Source organism: Hypomesus nipponensis, chromosome 25, assembly GCF_054491055.1.
Source record: "Hypomesus nipponensis isolate SF chromosome 25, ASM5449105v1, whole genome shotgun sequence".
Classification (NCBI taxonomy): domain Eukaryota; kingdom Metazoa; phylum Chordata; class Actinopteri; order Osmeriformes; family Osmeridae; genus Hypomesus; species Hypomesus nipponensis.
Window position 1 is genome coordinate 5,344,763 of NC_140385.1, and position 15,881 is coordinate 5,360,643.

A 15,881-nucleotide genomic window follows, 5' to 3' on the forward strand; every position below is an offset into this window, starting at 1 on the left:
GAAACACATTTTATATATTTAAACACAGCCACATTTTTTGTTCAGGGAAATCAGACGTTTTGTGTAGATGGCATATAACAAATGCGATTTTAAATATGTAAGAACTACGATGTTAGGATGGAGTGAGTGAGGGGGTTTATCGGAGATGCGCTACTGTACGTTACAGTAGCTAGCTCTACCTGCCTACAGAAATGTAGCGAACATATTTCGTTTAAACCAATCGAAATCATCCACCGCTAAATGTATACTATTTACAATGTTTTAAACTTTGTATGAACATGAATTACTTAAGACTTACCCAAAATACCGTAAGGTCAGCTCTCTAACTTCGCTCACTGTGCCCCTCCCCCACCTCCCATGCTGTGATTTGTGTCTTTGGCGTGCACGTGCAGTAACACGACTCTGCAGCACACTATACTAACTGTATTTTTGACAAAACTCTTGTCACCTGTACTAAAAAGAGACTCTTACATAGTTATAGTGTTGCACAGTAAACCTGTACTTGAAAAGAGACACTTGCATTGCTTCAGTGTTCCTGTGCACACATAGGAGACTCTGACAGAACGCCATCTCTGTAGCACTCTATCCAGTCCAGAACCCGGGGTCCTGAAGTCTCGACTTTTACGATACTCAAACGATGCAATGTTAATATACCTCTCTGATCTAACGAGTCTGGCTAGCTGTCGTGACCTCTCAGGTGGGCTATGGCTGCGATGGAGAGATGATTGTTCTGCTAGGTTCTCCTGTGTCTGCACAGGAACTGCAGCTGTTTTGCCGTGATCATCAAGGGGGCCTAATGACCAATCGTGGTCAGAATTATGTTGGCCCATGCTACACCCATTCACCAAGTTTCATACAAATCGGGCTGGTAGCTTTTGCATAATGCTGTTCACACACATACAGACCAACATAATTGTATCTTTTCTTTTGACCAGGAAATGGCTGAGACCGATATCCTCAGTGCCATAGAGAGAACGACAGTGGGGATCTCCCTCTCTCTCTGTGTGTGAGAGGGAGTTGGATGTTGGTAGCGGGTGGATGTGACAGATAATGTAAAATATATGTACTTGTGCTTTTGTTGTTTATAAATGTTCCTATTATAGGGAGCTATATTTGTTTTAAAACGCCATACATTTGGGATTTGTGTTTTCCTTCTAGAATGAAGTAGGCCTACATGTAGTCATGTATGGGCCACATCTGTCCTGGGGACCAAGCAGACACCGAGCTCAGCCAGATCTGTCTTACAGTGTCTGTGTCATGTGACCCAGGTCTGGCCCAATGTGGGGCGGGGCTACAGGGTGGGGGCAGCATCTGGGCCAGAACAAAATTATGTGTCCGTTTTCAGTATGTGGACCGGTTTTAGGCCGGGGTCCCAGCCGAAACTGGGCCAGAACTGGAGCAAGGATGAGGCCCAGTGTTTTTTTACACCGTGGATAAATGAAAGTATGCATCCAAAGGCACCACCCATCTTGTGTACTGAGGGGAAGAGATTTTTTTTGGGGGGGGGAGAGGGGAGAGATGGTGTGTGTGTGTGTGGGAGAGACTGCCTGTGTTTGGTGTCTGACAGCCTGGGATTGTGTCCAGCTGGAAGAGATAAGAGGCACCGTTGTTGATAAAGCTGTCCTCCCTTCTGAGGAAAAACCAAGAAGCAAGCTGAGTCACTATCACCGTGTGTGAGACAGACATGGGGTTTGCTTACGCAGAGACACCATCTCCACTCAGATTACATTGTATGCAACCAAACACTCAAACCCTTTTCCGTAGTTTAACCAGATAACAAAACCAGTCAGGTTGATTCCACAGTTTATTTGTAATGCAACAAAAATGGCTACCATATGCAAGTAACTGTCCAATTTACAGCATTACAAACAAGATATTTAAACACCATAAATGAAGGGCCTTCATGAATGTGTTGTGTTCAGTCAGTTATTAAATATTATTAAAATGAAGTGACTGTATAGGCTAAGTGGCAGGCTTCTATTTTTAATTGATATTCTGCTCGCTGTTCCACAGGACAAGCTCCAGGCTTGTTGCTGTTCAGGTGAAATGCATATGTAAGGGTGACTGAAATCTTCCTCTGTGGTGGATTGTGTCTTTTTTGTGTCTTCAAAACATTTATATAAGTGAAAGTATGAAGTCTCTTGCGTTAAAATGTGTGTAGTTGGTAGTAGTCACAGACATGGGTGTTCATTCAGGTTCAGATAATGTGTTGAGGTAAATATCACAAACATGTGTATCTGCGTATCTGTTATTGTTAACGTCCCTCCCCCCTCTGTTCTCGCGTTTCCTTGTTCCTATTTTCTCCATCTTCCTGTTTTCCTGTTTCCAGTTTCTTCTCCTCCTCCGCCCCCCCCCCCCCCCCCCCCCTTTAGATTCTCCTCTCGCTCTTGCACACACACTCTCTCTCCTCCTAACCTCTTCCTCTCCACCCCCCCCTCCCCTTACACCCACACCTTGCCCTTCCCTCCCTCCGAACCCCCTCGCCCCCCGCAGCAGCCCCCCCCCAGGCCCCGGTGCTGGGTGGCGGGCAGGTTCTTGTAGACGGCGCGGCTGTAAGGGATGAAGCAGAGGCCCAGCTGGAGGTGGCGGGCCAGGCGACAGTAGGCGGCCAGGGCCAGGACCAGCAGGGGGGTGACCAGGAGGAAGCCCACCACCAGCAGGGCCACACAGCCCCCGTCGCTCAGCAGGTCTGAACAGTACGGGGAGGTCCCGTGGGGCCGCACCTGGAGGGGGGGAGGGGGGAGTGGAGGTGAGTGGGGGGGAGGAGATGGAGGTGAGTGGTTGGGGGGGGGGGGAAGAGACAGAGGCGTTAAATATATTCACTGCGATATGTCATTTACAATACACTATGGCTACATGACGTAGAAAGGGTTTAATATTTCTTTTGAATGTTTTCCCGTGTGCCTGATCTGCTGGACGTGTTGGATGACAGGAGAACCGCAAAAGCAAGAGGACGGTCAGAGCACAGAGGACGATGGAGATGTGGGGGGGAGATGATGATTATGATGATAATGCGGCGCTGGTGGAGTGTGTCGGAGGTGAGGACAGACATGGAGCAGATGGACCCGCAAGCATCCAGACTGACCCCACTCACGTGCCCCTCCACGGGGTGACTGATAAACATGCTAAGAACACAGCTGTGAGACCTCGTATCGTGCGTGTGCTGCACGTGTAGATGGAGGGTTCCATGGTGCGGAACAAGGAGATGAAAGTGTAGGGGGGGATAAAGGAGCAGAGGAGGAAGAGGGGAGGTGGAGGGGAGGTGGAAGGGAGGAGTGGGTTGTCCTTATCTCTGACGTCAGAACGGGGGGAGTGGAGGAGGGATGAGGAGGCCTGAGTAAGGGGGGGTGATATGGTGGAGGAGGGATGAGGAGGCCTGAGTAAGGGGGGGTGATATGGTGGAGGAGGGATGAGGAGGCCTGAGTAAGGGGGGGTGATATGGTGGAGGAGGGATGAGGAGGCCTGAGTAAGGGGGGGTGATATGGTGGAGGAGGGATGAGGAGGCCTGAGTAAGGGGGGGTGATATGGTGGAGGAGGGATGAGGAGGCCTGAGTAAGGGGGGGTGATATGGTGGAGGAGGGATGAGGAGGCCTGAGTAAGGGGGGGTGATATGGTGGAGGAGGGATGAGGAGGCCTGAGTAAGGGGGGGTGATATGGTGGAGGAGGGATGAGGAGGCCTGAGTAAGGGGGGGTGATATGGTGGAGGAGGGATGAGGAGGCCTGAGTAAGGGGGGGTGATATGGTGGAGGAGGGATGAGGAGGCCTGAGTAAGGGGGGGTGATATGGTGGAGGAGGGATGAGGAGGCCTGAGTAAGGGGGGGTGATATGGTGGAGGAGGGATGAGGAGGCCTGAGTAAGGGGGGGTGATATGGTGGAGGAGGGATGAGGAGGCCTGAGTAAGGGGGGGTGATATGGTGGAGGAGGGATGAGGAGGCCTGAGTAAGGGGGGGTGATATGGTGGAGGAGGGATGAGGAGGCCTGAGTAAGGGGGGGTGATATGGTGGAGGAGGGATGAGGAGGCCTGAGTAAGGGGGGGTGATATGGTGGAGGAGGGATGAGGAGGCCTGAGTAAGGGGGGGTGATATGGTGGAGGAGGGATGAGGAGGCCTGAGTAAGGGGGGGTGATATGGTGGAGGAGGGATGAGGAGGCCTGAGTAAGGGGGGGTGATATGGTGGAGGAGGGATGAGGAGGCCTGAGTAAGGGGGGGTGATATGGTGGAGGAGGGATGAGGAGGCCTGAGTAAGGGGGGGTGATATGGTGGAGGAGGGATGAGGAGGCCTGAGTAAGGGGGGGTGATATGGTGGAGGAGGGATGAGGAGGCCTGAGTAAGGGGGGGTGATATGGTGGAGGAGGGATGAGGAGGCCTGAGTAAGGGGGGGTGATATGGTGGAGGAGGGATGAGGAGGCCTGAGTAAGGGGGGGTGATATGGTGGAGGAGGGATGAGGAGGCCTGAGTAAGGGGGGGTGATATGGTGGAGGAGGATAGAAACAGTGGGAAAAGAGGGGTCAGGAAGAGGCCCGCTAAGGGGTGAGGGTGGGTACACCCATACCATATCAACTCCCAGACAACTATGTCCATGTTTATTTAAACTGATGGGCGTCTCACCCAAGGCATCATGCTTCTCATGAGAAGGCACGCCAGGCATTCCTAGCTGTGGAGGATTGGGAGTTGGAAGCTCGATTGGGGTTTGTAGCAGCTCTATACACTTGACATTACTTTTTATGTTCACCCTTGACAAGGCCGTCGACGTCAACAGCAACGGACTTGGAATTCCTGGCTGTCAAGCAGAAGGCCAGAACTGTGAGATGGGGAGACTCCCGGAGCCTCAAACGTTAAGTGCTCTCTCTCCTTTCCTCATCTCGCTCTTTTCTTTCATTTTCCCCCCTCTTTAAAGTCCCAGCTAATCCTCTTCTAATCTGTCACATGGGGTCCTAATTGGGCAGGGAGAAGAGGAGGAGGAGGAGGAGGAGGAGGAGGAGGAGGAGAGGGAAAGGAGAAGCCTTGTTTCTGGGCTGAGCCATTAGTGAGGTGACCAGTGGTGCAGTCACCCTGTCACCCATTCACACTCCCTGACCCTCTATGACCTGGTGGGTGAACAACTGGGGTCGAAGGAGACCCATTCGGGTCAAAATAGAAAGGTTTGTGCGCATTGAAATGTACACATTTCTTTTCATTGTTTTGACACGGATGCTAAAGCATCAGTCATCACATTTTGCTATTTGAGTTGTCTGATTGTGATGTTGTATTTGTTCCCTAGTTCATCTTTAACCCAGGTCTCTTTTAAAAGGTCTCTCTCCCAGATCTGAGAGGAACCCAGGTCTTATCTGATTATCTAACTAACCACAGGTCTGCCAGGCCAAACCCAGCTCTAATCTGCAGGCAAACTATTCCAAACTTGTGGCCGCAAAATTTCACTTTAGGGGATATTTGTCGTCCCTTCTCAACCATCTCCAGCACTGCTGATGTCTGGTCTCTCTGTCCTCCCACTCGGCTGAGTAACGCACCCTTTTACGAGAAATGTCAGCCTCCCCCCCCCCCCCCCCCCCCCAAAGTACGCACACACACACACAGGTGTCCACTCCTCCAGTATATAGCCTCATACCCATCTGTAATGAACACACAATTGAATTACGAGTCTCAAATGCAAACCACAGCCCAGGAATGTTCCCAAGCAAGTGTGTGTGGCCTACACAAGTCATGTGACCCCCCCCCCCCCCCCAACCACCCCCTCTCCCCTCCTTTACCGTAGAGTGGCAGAGGAACCCGAACATCACCATGACGATGGCGGGGGTGAGGATGAGGCCGAACACCAGGCCGGCCAGGGAGGCGTTGATGGTGGCGATGACGAGGTTCTGGGCGGTGACCAGCACGGAGCACGCCCAGCAGTCCAGCGAGCCCCGCAGCTCCAGGGGCGCGTCGCTCCCCCCGCCCGCGCTCTCCGCCACAGAGTACGGAGGTGGGACCACCACGCCTGAGGGGAGGGTCCCTACCGGGGCGGTGGAGGCCAGGGAGTTGGAGTGCTGGTGGTGGTGATGGTGGGGGTGGTGGTGGGACAGCTCCTCAGACAGGTCAAGAGCCTGGTGGTGAGCCCCCTTCTCCAGGGTGCCACTCATGCTCATGATGGACTGGAGAGAGGGGAGGGGGAGGGGGGGGGAAAGCGAGGGGAGGAAGGCGAGAGAGAGGGATTTAACAGGTGAGCCTAATACAATCTCTCCATGCAATTGATACTGCCGTTGTTAAGTACTGTCCCTCATTGTAACCCTTGTCTTTCGCTGCTGTTACAGAGTCCCCGAGTCACAGTTCACACACGGGTCACGGGGTCTTATCGCTGTTTGCGACAGGAAGCCAGCCGGCTTGTGATGCTGGCCGATCAGAGCGCAGTGACGATGGTTATCTTGACAGCTGACAGGTCCGAAGGGAAGGGGCTTAATTACCATGCGAGCATGTACCAGAGGATGATGATAGAGGAGGATAAGATGGAGAGAGATGAAGGTGAGAGGGCTGCTTCAAAGGATGTTTGTGTACATGGGGGGTGTGTGTGTGTGTGGTTTGGGGAATGTGTCACATCATACTAATCATGCATAAACAATATGAACATGAAGTTTTAGTGTGACCAGTACCCTGTTATTGAATTCATAGTGAAGCATTCAGAAGTAGGCCTCCACATCTACAGTGTCACTAGCCTGTAGTGTCAATGGTTAACAGAGAGGTAAACACAGCTGTTAATCTGTTATCTTCCTTCCAGATCCAGACTGAGGGTCCTGTTGGCATGGCCGCCTCGTGTGTGTGTGTGTGTGTGTGTGTGTGTGTGTGTGTGTGTGTGTGTGCGCGCGTGAGAGAGACAGGATACCCCATCCCTCCCCCCTCCCCCAGCAAGCAAAGCGTTTCCCCCGCCGACCTGAGGACAATAGCCCTGGGGCAGTCAGCTGCCATACCCTCCCCTCCCTGGCAGACCTCCAGCTCAGACACCCATCACCCCCAAGACTGTTCATCTCTTCTTGGCTGGAACGGTAAGCCAAGGCCCTCCATGATGGATCAACTCTCCACACACTACCTGCTACAACTGTTGGTGTCGTCCTTTCCATTGAGATCCATCCCAAAGATGCCGAGGCGAGTCAAATCTACTAAGGAACTGTTGAAGCTGTGTGTGGGTGGTCCTCCATCCCATAATACCCACTAAACTCTGTGGTAAATGTGACGTCAGTGTCGAGAGATGTTGCTAGCGGCTGCCTCCTCCATGTTGTTTACTCTGCATGACTCCCTCCTATTGTTTTTAAAGTGTCGTTTCTGGGTGTAATGTCAGGGGGGTTCAGGACTGGTAACCGGGGGAAACGTATTGTGGCGCTCGCTTGAAATACATCTGGTCACTCCACCCATTCGACTCGCTGTACTCGTTATTCTAGGAATAACACGTCATTGTTGCTGTGAAAACCCTCTTGTTTTTGTCTCCTGACAAAATTGGAGTTGTACTACTTTTTCTTATGAAGACTAGGAAAGGTAATAAAATGCCTTGAGGCTATTGAGAGACAACTTAAGTCCCTGGTACAGTCCTGACTGAACATTATTAGTTTACTCAACACCACAGACTCCATCACATGGTTCTATTCAGAGTTCTATTGTTCTATCATTCTATTGTCTGCTGGGTCAGACGGCTGCATGTATTCATTGGCAGTCTAGAACTTCAGTCATTAGGTACAAATAACAAACCAGCCACTTGGACTCTCTTTAAAAGTAGGAATTTAGAGTATTTGCACATGTACAGAAGCCTAGCGTGTTGAACTGTGTGTGGGGGGGTTGTGGTTTCACTCACATAGTGATGTGGAGACTGGTAGATCTAGCTCTGGTTCTTCCCTCGGTTCTTGCTCCTCTCTCTTCGTCTGGAGTTTGGGGATGGGAACCCACACTCTCCTGTCAGATGAACTTGATTCTTGGTCTTTCTGTACTGCTTCTTTCCGTCGGGAGTCGATGTAGAGGAACTGCTTTTGTCGCTGCTGTGCAGAAGTCGGGGTCTGCTGGTTCTGTTCCTGCTTACTCTGTCGGGTGGTTCACTCTTCCCTTTGCTTATCTGGTGGCGGTATGCTGGTATGTCGAACTCCCGCTGGTCTCTCTCTCTGGTCCGTTGTGGCTCTTCCCCCACCAGATACTGGCGAGAGCCTCCCTCGTGTGTTCTTGGTAAGGTGAAGTTGATGTTCTCTCTCTCTCTCTCTCTCTCTCTCTCTCTCTCTCTCTCTCTCTCTCTCTCTCTCTCTCTCTCTCTCTCTCTCTCTCTCTCTCTCTCTCTCTCTCTCTCTCTCTCTCTCTCTCTCTCTCTCTCTCTCTCTCTCTCTCTCTCTCTCTCTCTCTCTCTCTCTCTCTCTCTCTCTCTCTCTCTCTCTCTCTCTCTCTCTCTCTCTCTCTCTCTCTCTCTCTCTCTCTCTCTCTCTCTCTCTCTCTCTCTCTCTCTCTCTCTCTCTCTCTCTCTCTCTCTCTCTCTCACACCTTTTAAACCTCCTCTTGTCCCTCCTCCTTCTGATACGAGTCTCTCTTCAGAATTATAGATGCCCCTCTCTCCCCACCCCACCCCACTTTCTCTTCACTGCCCTCCCACAACCCCCCCCCCCCCCCCCCCAATGCGCGCTTCCCTTAACATGTCCAGCATTACTATTACACGCCCTCCCCCCTCCCTGTGTCAGTTGGAGCTGAGTGTTAGGGGCCCATACAAAGGCGGCTGGCCTGATAACTGGACGTAAAGGGAATGCTGTGCTGAGGGGGGAGGGGAGGACAGGACAGGGGGGAGATGGTGAGGGAGGGAGACGGCGTCTGTGTGCATTCTACAGGAGCTGTAGAACAGAACTGATCATGTGTAGTGGCCAAAGGATGACGTGATAAGGGGCCGGTAGATAAGGGGGGGGGGGGGGGGGGGAGAGAGGGGAGATCACAGGGGCAGTAATTTGTGATTTCTGACCAGATTGTACACTTTTCTTTTCATTTCTCTCCTCCTCTTTGAGCTGGGTGTATTTGTTTACCTATAGATCTCCGCTGGGTACATACTCCCTGACCTGCCCACCAGATAGGGGGGCGGCGGTCCTGGGTGGAGCAGTGGGAGACAAGAAGCTGCATCAGTTATATAACTTATCACCAACTTGGATGACGCTTAGAAGTTTTACATGTAGAAGTTTGTGATTACAGTGGAGAGTTTTGTAATGGGTAGGTAGGATGACTGGAGGGGGAAGGGTGAGTGTGTTGAGAGGGGACAAATAAGCAAATGAGAAAATAGACTGACTAAAGTCAACCGTGGTTGAATTGTGTTGCAATGTTTAACCAAGCCAGAAACCACCCTTCCAGATAAGTGTACAACTGCTTTGATTTATGTTGTATACATGTGGCATATTTCGGGCATTCTTAACAAACACCAACTGTTCTGGCTTCTGTGGGCCTGGCATTCAGATGGATGGTTCATGAGACAAATATAATTGTCTTTTTGCTCGCTGATCCTGATTATTGGGGGTTTAGGTTGGTTGAGGGGCAGTTCTATGGCCGTATGTGAAGCCCTCTGTGACACTGCTTGTAAAAAAAAGGCTATGAAAATGTTTTATTGATTTGAATTTTAATTATTCTTTCTTTCTTCGGGAGGAAAACGGAAACGTTTGAGGAGGATTCCACTCGTATGTTTTTCTGGAAGTTGACGTGGAACGGGGACTTCCTGTCTTGACAGGAAGCAGGATATCCGCAGGCCTGTCCTGTCCATCCCTCCCCGACCTCTTGACCCCAGGACATGATGGCATTTTGATGTTTTGTCATGGCCTGCTGGGGACACATGACCTCTTCAACCAGGTATAAAATATTACTTTTTACCTGATATACCAAAAATGTAGATAGCAGTCACTGGTTTTTCTGGCTTGTTTTGTGTCATTGTCAACTGTTATCATGACTAACGTAGCCTGGCTGCTTCCTGTTCAGCCATCTGCTAGTTTCCCCTTCCATCCATAGTTTACCTTGGATACATTGTGATGAGTCTGTAGGGAAACTACTATCAATAAGAAGCTCACACGTACTTTTGAGCAAAAACAAACCAAAGGATCTGAATGTGATTCGAGCCAAACATCCACCACAGAGAGATAGGTTGTTATTGTAGTAGTGTGAGGGTATCGCATAAACAAATATGTCTTTCCTCCCCCTCAATTCTCCACACCCATGATAGTGAGCTTGGAGTCCTGAAGAGGAAGGATAATGTTGCTGAACGTGCAGCACATATCTTTAAACTCAGTAGTTTTCCCCAGAAAGCCTCAATGTTTATATTCACTGGCACTGCAATGTTTCACACTAATTACTCAAGTGCGTAACATTAACAGGAGAGGTGTTGGGTTTATCAAAAGCGTTTATTAATAGTCATAGTAATGTCACACAAATTCACAAAGTGTTTAAGACAAGTCTGGCTCAGTTGGTTGTGTGTATGAGTGAATTCTCTAAAACAGTGCAGTTTTAAGTACATGACGACAAAGAGAAGGAGAAAAGGAAAGGTATATTGCAAGAGGAAAAATAGAATTTTCATCTTAGGAAAGGAGACAGGAGTTTGTTCAAGGAACAGTTAGCACCATCTATCCCATAATCAATATCCATCATATTATAATATCTAAAAAATAAAAAATAAAAAACATTTAAATCATTTAAAATCTAAAAGCACCTACAGATAAACACAAACATAACTACACTTTCTGTATCTTCAAGAAATTGTAATTACGTTTTTTTTTAACTTTCAAAATGAGCATAATTACAGATACAGCATTCCGTTAGTCGTCTCTACGTCCTGTGTGTTTCTAGCATCTACGGGAAAAGTGGAGTTATATTTATTAAAGATATCATTTATATATACCTGGAGGGGTGAGAGACCAGAATGGGGGAGGTAAGCACCAGTGAAACAGCAGCCCCCCCATATACACCACCCCCCCCTCCTCCTCCTCAACTGTCTAAATTCGAAAATCAGAATCACCATAGAAAACTTTTCAAAACTTGTACAACCCTATTCAAAAAGGGGATAGCATTGATATCCAATAAATAGAAAAAAAAAACATTTAAATAAAACATTTACACTTAAAATCCAGGAAAATTATAAATCTGTATTTAGCAAAACAATCGCAAGTATGACACCGTAGGAAAATGGTGGTTGGTAGCAAAGTATTGAACTGAACACAAGACCTAATGTAGTCTTAGGGAGGCCTGATGTTTGAATCTTTTTCTCCAGAAGAAATAATATAATTAATTTGTAAAAGTAAAAAAAAAAAAAAATCTAAAAACAACACAAGATTTACAACGCATACAAGATTCGGAAAGACAAAACAAAAATTAAAAACAAGTCTTTTTAAACCCGTATGTTCTGAAGCATTCCAAACAATTGTATTTAAAAAAAATTCTTAATGCTTTAGAAAAATTTTCATATCTCTATTATTAGTATTTTTCATTTCATCTCTAAATACAAGTCACAAGGCCAATGTGGTATATATCTAGGCGGATCTAGTTTAGAAAACAAAACAATAAATTATCGAGGAAAAACATCACCCCACATAAAATACAAACAGCAATGTACAAATTTCAGTATTCAAGATGACAAAAACAAATCAAACTTAAACAAAATTCAGAAACGATAGCATGCCGTTGAAACCACTGACTCCCTATATTTAGTTTGTTCAATGGCAGCGCCAACTGCTCTACATCTTCAAGTCCTCTATAACCAGGTGTCTGGTCTTCTCATGAGCACCATTGAGAGTAAACTGGCATATGATTGGTGGCATTTCTTTTCTTTTTTTTAATGTTTTATTTTGTAAACAGTGATGAGGAAACTGGTTTTCAATTGGCTGTAATTGCAAGTATTAGCAGTAGTAGTAAAAAACAACAACAAAACTACAAAAACACATTTTAAAAGGAAGCAAAATTAAAATCACCAAAGTAAGAATGTGTTTGTCCTGGCTTGCAGGAGTTTTGGTTATGGCTGAGAGGAACTGGATGTGGAGGAGGTCTGTCATCGCGAAGTGGAGGGTGACGCCTACAGGAGAGGACAGAACGTCAGTTAGAAAAGGTGAGTTCAAATACCAGTTAGATTCCTCCCCCCACCCCAAACAGGACATGCATTAGCTGTAAAGACAGGCCAAGTTACATGTCTTAAGGGTAGCTTACAGAAAACATTTGGTGCAAAACTCTCTTTTATAGTGCTTTCATGTTTCAGTGCGTGTGTGCGTGTGTTCTCCTCCTCACCAGGTTGAAGCTGTCGTAGGTGGCCATCAGCTCCTCCATGCGGTACTGCTCCAGCACCACCACGTTGGCCAGGCTGGGACTACGGTGGCGGGCACAGTCCTCACAGTGCACCACGTAGGTCTTCCTGCTCCCAGTCTCGCTGGTCACAAACAGCAGGTCGTACACCTCCACCTGGGGGTCGCCACGGAGACAGGACCACAGGCTTGGAACGGGGCACTCATGGAGGCACGTTTAAAAAAAATGAAAATTCTGGTATTTCCTTGATTACGCTCGGTTTTAAAAAGCAGAAGAAGAAATGTGTGTAGCAAATAGCTTTGAGAGGGTGAGAGAAAGAGGGAGAGATGCGTGAACTCACGTCACACTCGTTGCAGTAGTAGGCGGGCTCGTCCTTGACCCTGCTCTGGTAGGAGATCTTCTTCCCCGAGGCTCCCAGCTGGTCCCTCAGGATCTGAATGTGTTTGATGGATTGCAGCAGGCAGTGTCTGGCAGGGGCGGAGGGCAAAGTTATTCATTTCTTAAATTCAGAATAAATGCGACAGCCGTCTTATTTATATAGTCATAATCGACTGAATTTTTCCCCCTACTATCGTTTTTATAAAATGTCAGTTCATTTTCAATTCATTATATGTATAGTCCCAGTTTGCCAGCCATGGTTGAAGCTTAGTCCTAAAGCGTAAATTAAATAAAGCCACTGCAAAAGTGAAGTCTAGGACTGGGTTTCATCCTTGTCTGGGGGGGAAACTGGGCCCCTCATTTGCTGAACTCACTTGATCATCTTGTAGGTGTCGGGGTCGGTGACCTTGACGGTGCGCGCCACGTTCCAGGAGACGTGGATCATGGGGACGATGGACTTGACCCTCTTCACCTCGTTCCACTCAAACCGCTCCAGGGCCAGCTGGTACTGGTAGGCTGCAGGGAGACACAACCGTTGTTAGGGGAGCTGCCATGTAGGACTCACCTGGAGACCAATATTTATATATTTTTCTATTGTAATTATGTGGAAGGCGTACATTGCACTATAAGACTGTCATTGTACGGACTAACTTTGTTAAACCGTATACATGACAATAAATATCTTGAACCTGACCCCCTCGCCATGAGCCAGTTTAACTCCATCATATAGGCCCCAGGTTCAAATACATGGATTAAGCCTAGTTCTAAAGTAAGAGCGAAATTCAATAAGACCTTCATGGAATTCTCCCTCTCACTTTAGGACAAGGCTTAATCCAAGTCTGGAAACTGGGCCATTATCAGTCCAAGGTAAAACTGCCTAACAACCAAAGTTCTAGAATGTTGTGATTTGAATAGAAACTCACAGTTGAGCGGCCCCACGTTCCAGGCGATGTTGTTGCACCAGCCCACAGCCTGGACCCAGTGGACTGTGCCGGCGTTGATCCACACCAGGTCCCCGGGCCGCTGGATGAAGCGGTACACAGGGATGTTGGAGCGGTACAGGTCCTCCAGGACCGGCCACCAGGACCCGGTCAGATAGTCCACTCCATGTCTGGGGAGGAGGAGACTGTTAGGACCTCTTCAAGAAGGGTCGACGTGTAAAGAACAACACTTTATAAACAGCGACATTAGCGTTAAGTGCTATGCTTTGATTTGATGCTATGATTTGGTCCATAAATAAAAACTCACTTTTCACAGAAGTCGTTGATGGCGGGCCAGTAGTTCTCGTGCACAGAGAACCACTCACAGTCTCCAGGACCGATGTTGATGTTGACCGAGCAGAAGTTGTTGTTCTCCTGGTGACCTGGAGGAAGAGGAGCTCTCTGTCAAGCCACTGACAACATTAGACACCACCCGTGCAGGGGAGGGGAGAGAGGGGGGAGAGGGAGAGAGACAGAGGGGGGAGGGAGACAGAGGGGGGAGGGAGAGAGAAGGGGATAGGGAGGGGAAAGGGAGAGAGAGAAGGGGATAGGGAGGCAGAGGTCGTACCAGGCGTGCGGCTGCCGGGGACCTTCATGTAGAGCTGGACGGTGTTCATTCCCAGGATGGTGTGTCCCACGTGACTCAGCATGTTGCCGCCTGACGCCACCCGCATGAAGGCTGGCAGCTTCTGCAGCTCCTGTAACTGGGGCTTCCACCTGAGGGACAGGAAACATCAGCTCACTCTCTCCTAAGATCCATCAATTCAATAAGAGAACCAAGATGAAAACCCTTCTCATCAAATAAACTTTGAGGAATAATCTGCACTGGGGTCATATCAGTATGAACAGAGTTACTGAGAGGTGGACCTGGTCAGAGGGCTCTTCATGGTGAGTGATCAGTCACAGGACACAGGGTTCATCAGTAGTCCAAGCTTACCTCTTAGGGTCTGACAGGTCGATGTTGGTCCCAAACTTGATGATCTTCCCCACTGATTTCTGATCGGCACTAGAGAAGAATGACATGATTAATAACTCTGACACTGCATGAGTTATGTTGCAGAAGCCCAATTCAACACAAGGGTGTGTGTCCCCATCCTTACCTGCCACCGGTAGTCACTCCCTCCCTACACTGCATCTCCAAACTGCCAGGTTGCCTCTTCTCCTTCTCTTCACTATCCTCCTCCTCCTCCTCGTCACTGCCCTTGTCCTCCTGCAGGCTTTCCTGGAAGGAGGAGGCCTGGTACTGGGCGTACTTGGCGATGGTGGTGTGGGAGCGGCTGCTCTCGCAGGGCCAGGTCTGGCCCCGCCCGCTGGCGTCCCAGTTCTCGTCGGCCGGCTGCTGCACCTGCGTCCTCACCTCCACGGCGTGCTCCGCGTTGGCGTCCACCAGGGACTTGGTGGAGAACAGGCCCAGGTCTGGGGAGGAGGAGGAGGGGGAGAGGGAGGGAAAGGAAGAGAGAGTTTATAGAGGAGACCCCAGGTTAAGATACAAAAACACACCAGCGTGTCATGAAGGAATCTTGTATGGAAAAACCACTCGCCATGTATTGCGTAGATGAAAAGTAATAAAGTATCTATACACGTGTGTGTGTGTGAACTCACTGAGTCGTAGCGACCCTGCCAGGCCTCTGATGACTGTGACAGGGTTCTTGGGGTCGGTGCAGAACTGCAGCAGCACCGGGGAGAAGGCGTCTCTCTTGCTCTCCAGCTGCAGGGGAACAGAGAAGGTCAGACCCTCTACACACCCAGGTCCCTCACAGGGTATCACACAACCTGGTATTGCACAACCATCTTAGGGGGCATGTCTGATGCAATAAATAAAGGATCCATGGGGGGATTCTGTTTGGTACCTTCTGCTGCCACTAGAGGGCAGCACAGGCCCAATATTTTAATATAATCTCACTGCTTCTCCAATGAGGGTTGCAGATGTGTGGAGAATGTTTGACGCAAACTTACGTAGATGCTCGGGGTGGGAGGGTTGAGTTTCTCTCTGGGGATAGGATCCACCGACATGACGGGTTTCACAGAAAAGGCCGGCAGCAGGTAGGACTCTCTGAACTTCCCCTTCACTCTGGCCCCCCTGGAACAATACAAGGTCAAGAACAAGACATTAGCAAACGCGCACACCATACCGTCAACAAAAATACGTCTTCAGACAAAGTTTAGTCGGGTGTCTTTCTTAATTCCTTCACTCCCTTGACAGTATGTGAACCTTCCCCTCAAAAATGAACCTTCAGACAGACTTTTCCCATCACCCCTCGAGCCATTATCTCAAAAG

The 15,881-nt window shown here is 48.9% G+C and overlaps 2 protein-coding genes and 2 long non-coding RNA genes across 5 annotated transcripts in view; 2 read left to right on the forward strand and 2 right to left on the reverse strand.

The window, feature by feature from the left end:
- Positions 1–2,441: 2,441 nt before the first annotated feature.
- On the reverse strand, positions 2,442–8,218 carry tmem88b (transmembrane protein 88 b). 2 transcript variants are annotated; one of them, XM_084690944.1, is made up of 4 exons: positions 7,813–8,218; positions 6,312–6,427; positions 5,747–6,127; positions 2,442–2,723 (listed from the first exon to the last, which is right to left on the reverse strand). In XM_084690944.1, exons 3-4 carry the CDS (start codon positions 6,119–6,121, stop codon positions 2,442–2,444), a joined length of 657 nt encoding a protein of 218 aa, XP_084547070.1. In that variant the 5' UTR covers positions 6,122–6,127; positions 6,312–6,427; positions 7,813–8,218. The 2 variants fall into 2 exon arrangements, with proteins under 2 accessions (XP_084547070.1, XP_084547069.1); XM_084690943.1 differs by lacking the exon at positions 6,312–6,427.
- Positions 6,371–9,810, forward strand: LOC146222018 (uncharacterized). The gene is made up of 3 exons (XR_014746671.1): positions 6,371–6,494; positions 6,748–7,012; positions 9,615–9,810. It is a non-coding gene; the product is annotated as an uncharacterized LOC146222018 (long non-coding RNA).
- Positions 9,811–10,341: 531 nt separating this feature from the next.
- The window catches only part of kdm6ba (lysine (K)-specific demethylase 6B, a), a 66,295-nt gene continuing 60,755 nt past the window's right edge, over positions 10,342–15,881 (reverse strand). The window contains exons 15-25 of the mRNA XM_084691431.1: positions 15,560–15,683; positions 15,206–15,311; positions 14,704–15,019; positions 14,541–14,609; positions 14,172–14,320; positions 13,872–13,986; positions 13,547–13,734; positions 12,998–13,139; positions 12,586–12,712; positions 12,231–12,401; positions 10,342–12,021 (exon numbers count right to left, since the gene is read on the reverse strand). Of these exons, the coding sequence (XP_084547557.1) occupies positions 11,998–12,021; positions 12,231–12,401; positions 12,586–12,712; positions 12,998–13,139; positions 13,547–13,734; positions 13,872–13,986; positions 14,172–14,320; positions 14,541–14,609; positions 14,704–15,019; positions 15,206–15,311; positions 15,560–15,683 (1,531 nt within the window). The 3' untranslated portion in view covers positions 10,342–11,997. The remainder of the gene's footprint in view (positions 12,022–12,230; positions 12,402–12,585; positions 12,713–12,997; positions 13,140–13,546; positions 13,735–13,871; positions 13,987–14,171; positions 14,321–14,540; positions 14,610–14,703; positions 15,020–15,205; positions 15,312–15,559; positions 15,684–15,881) is intronic.
- Positions 13,026–14,059, forward strand: LOC146222020 (uncharacterized). The gene is made up of 4 exons (XR_014746742.1): positions 13,026–13,134; positions 13,444–13,490; positions 13,570–13,780; positions 13,881–14,059. It is a non-coding gene; the product is annotated as an uncharacterized LOC146222020 (long non-coding RNA).

What these genes read in the sequence shown, in the direction of transcription:
- tmem88b (XM_084690943.1), bottom strand. Translation starts at nt 6,121, where the DNA reads ATGAGCATGAGTGGCACCCTGGAGAAGGGGGCTCACCACCAGGCTCTT. An exon ending in GGTTCCTCTGCCACTCTACG is followed by an intron (nt 2,724 to 5,746) that starts GTAAAGGAGGGG and finishes CCCCCCCTCCAG; the next exon opens with GTGCGGCCCCACGGGACCTC.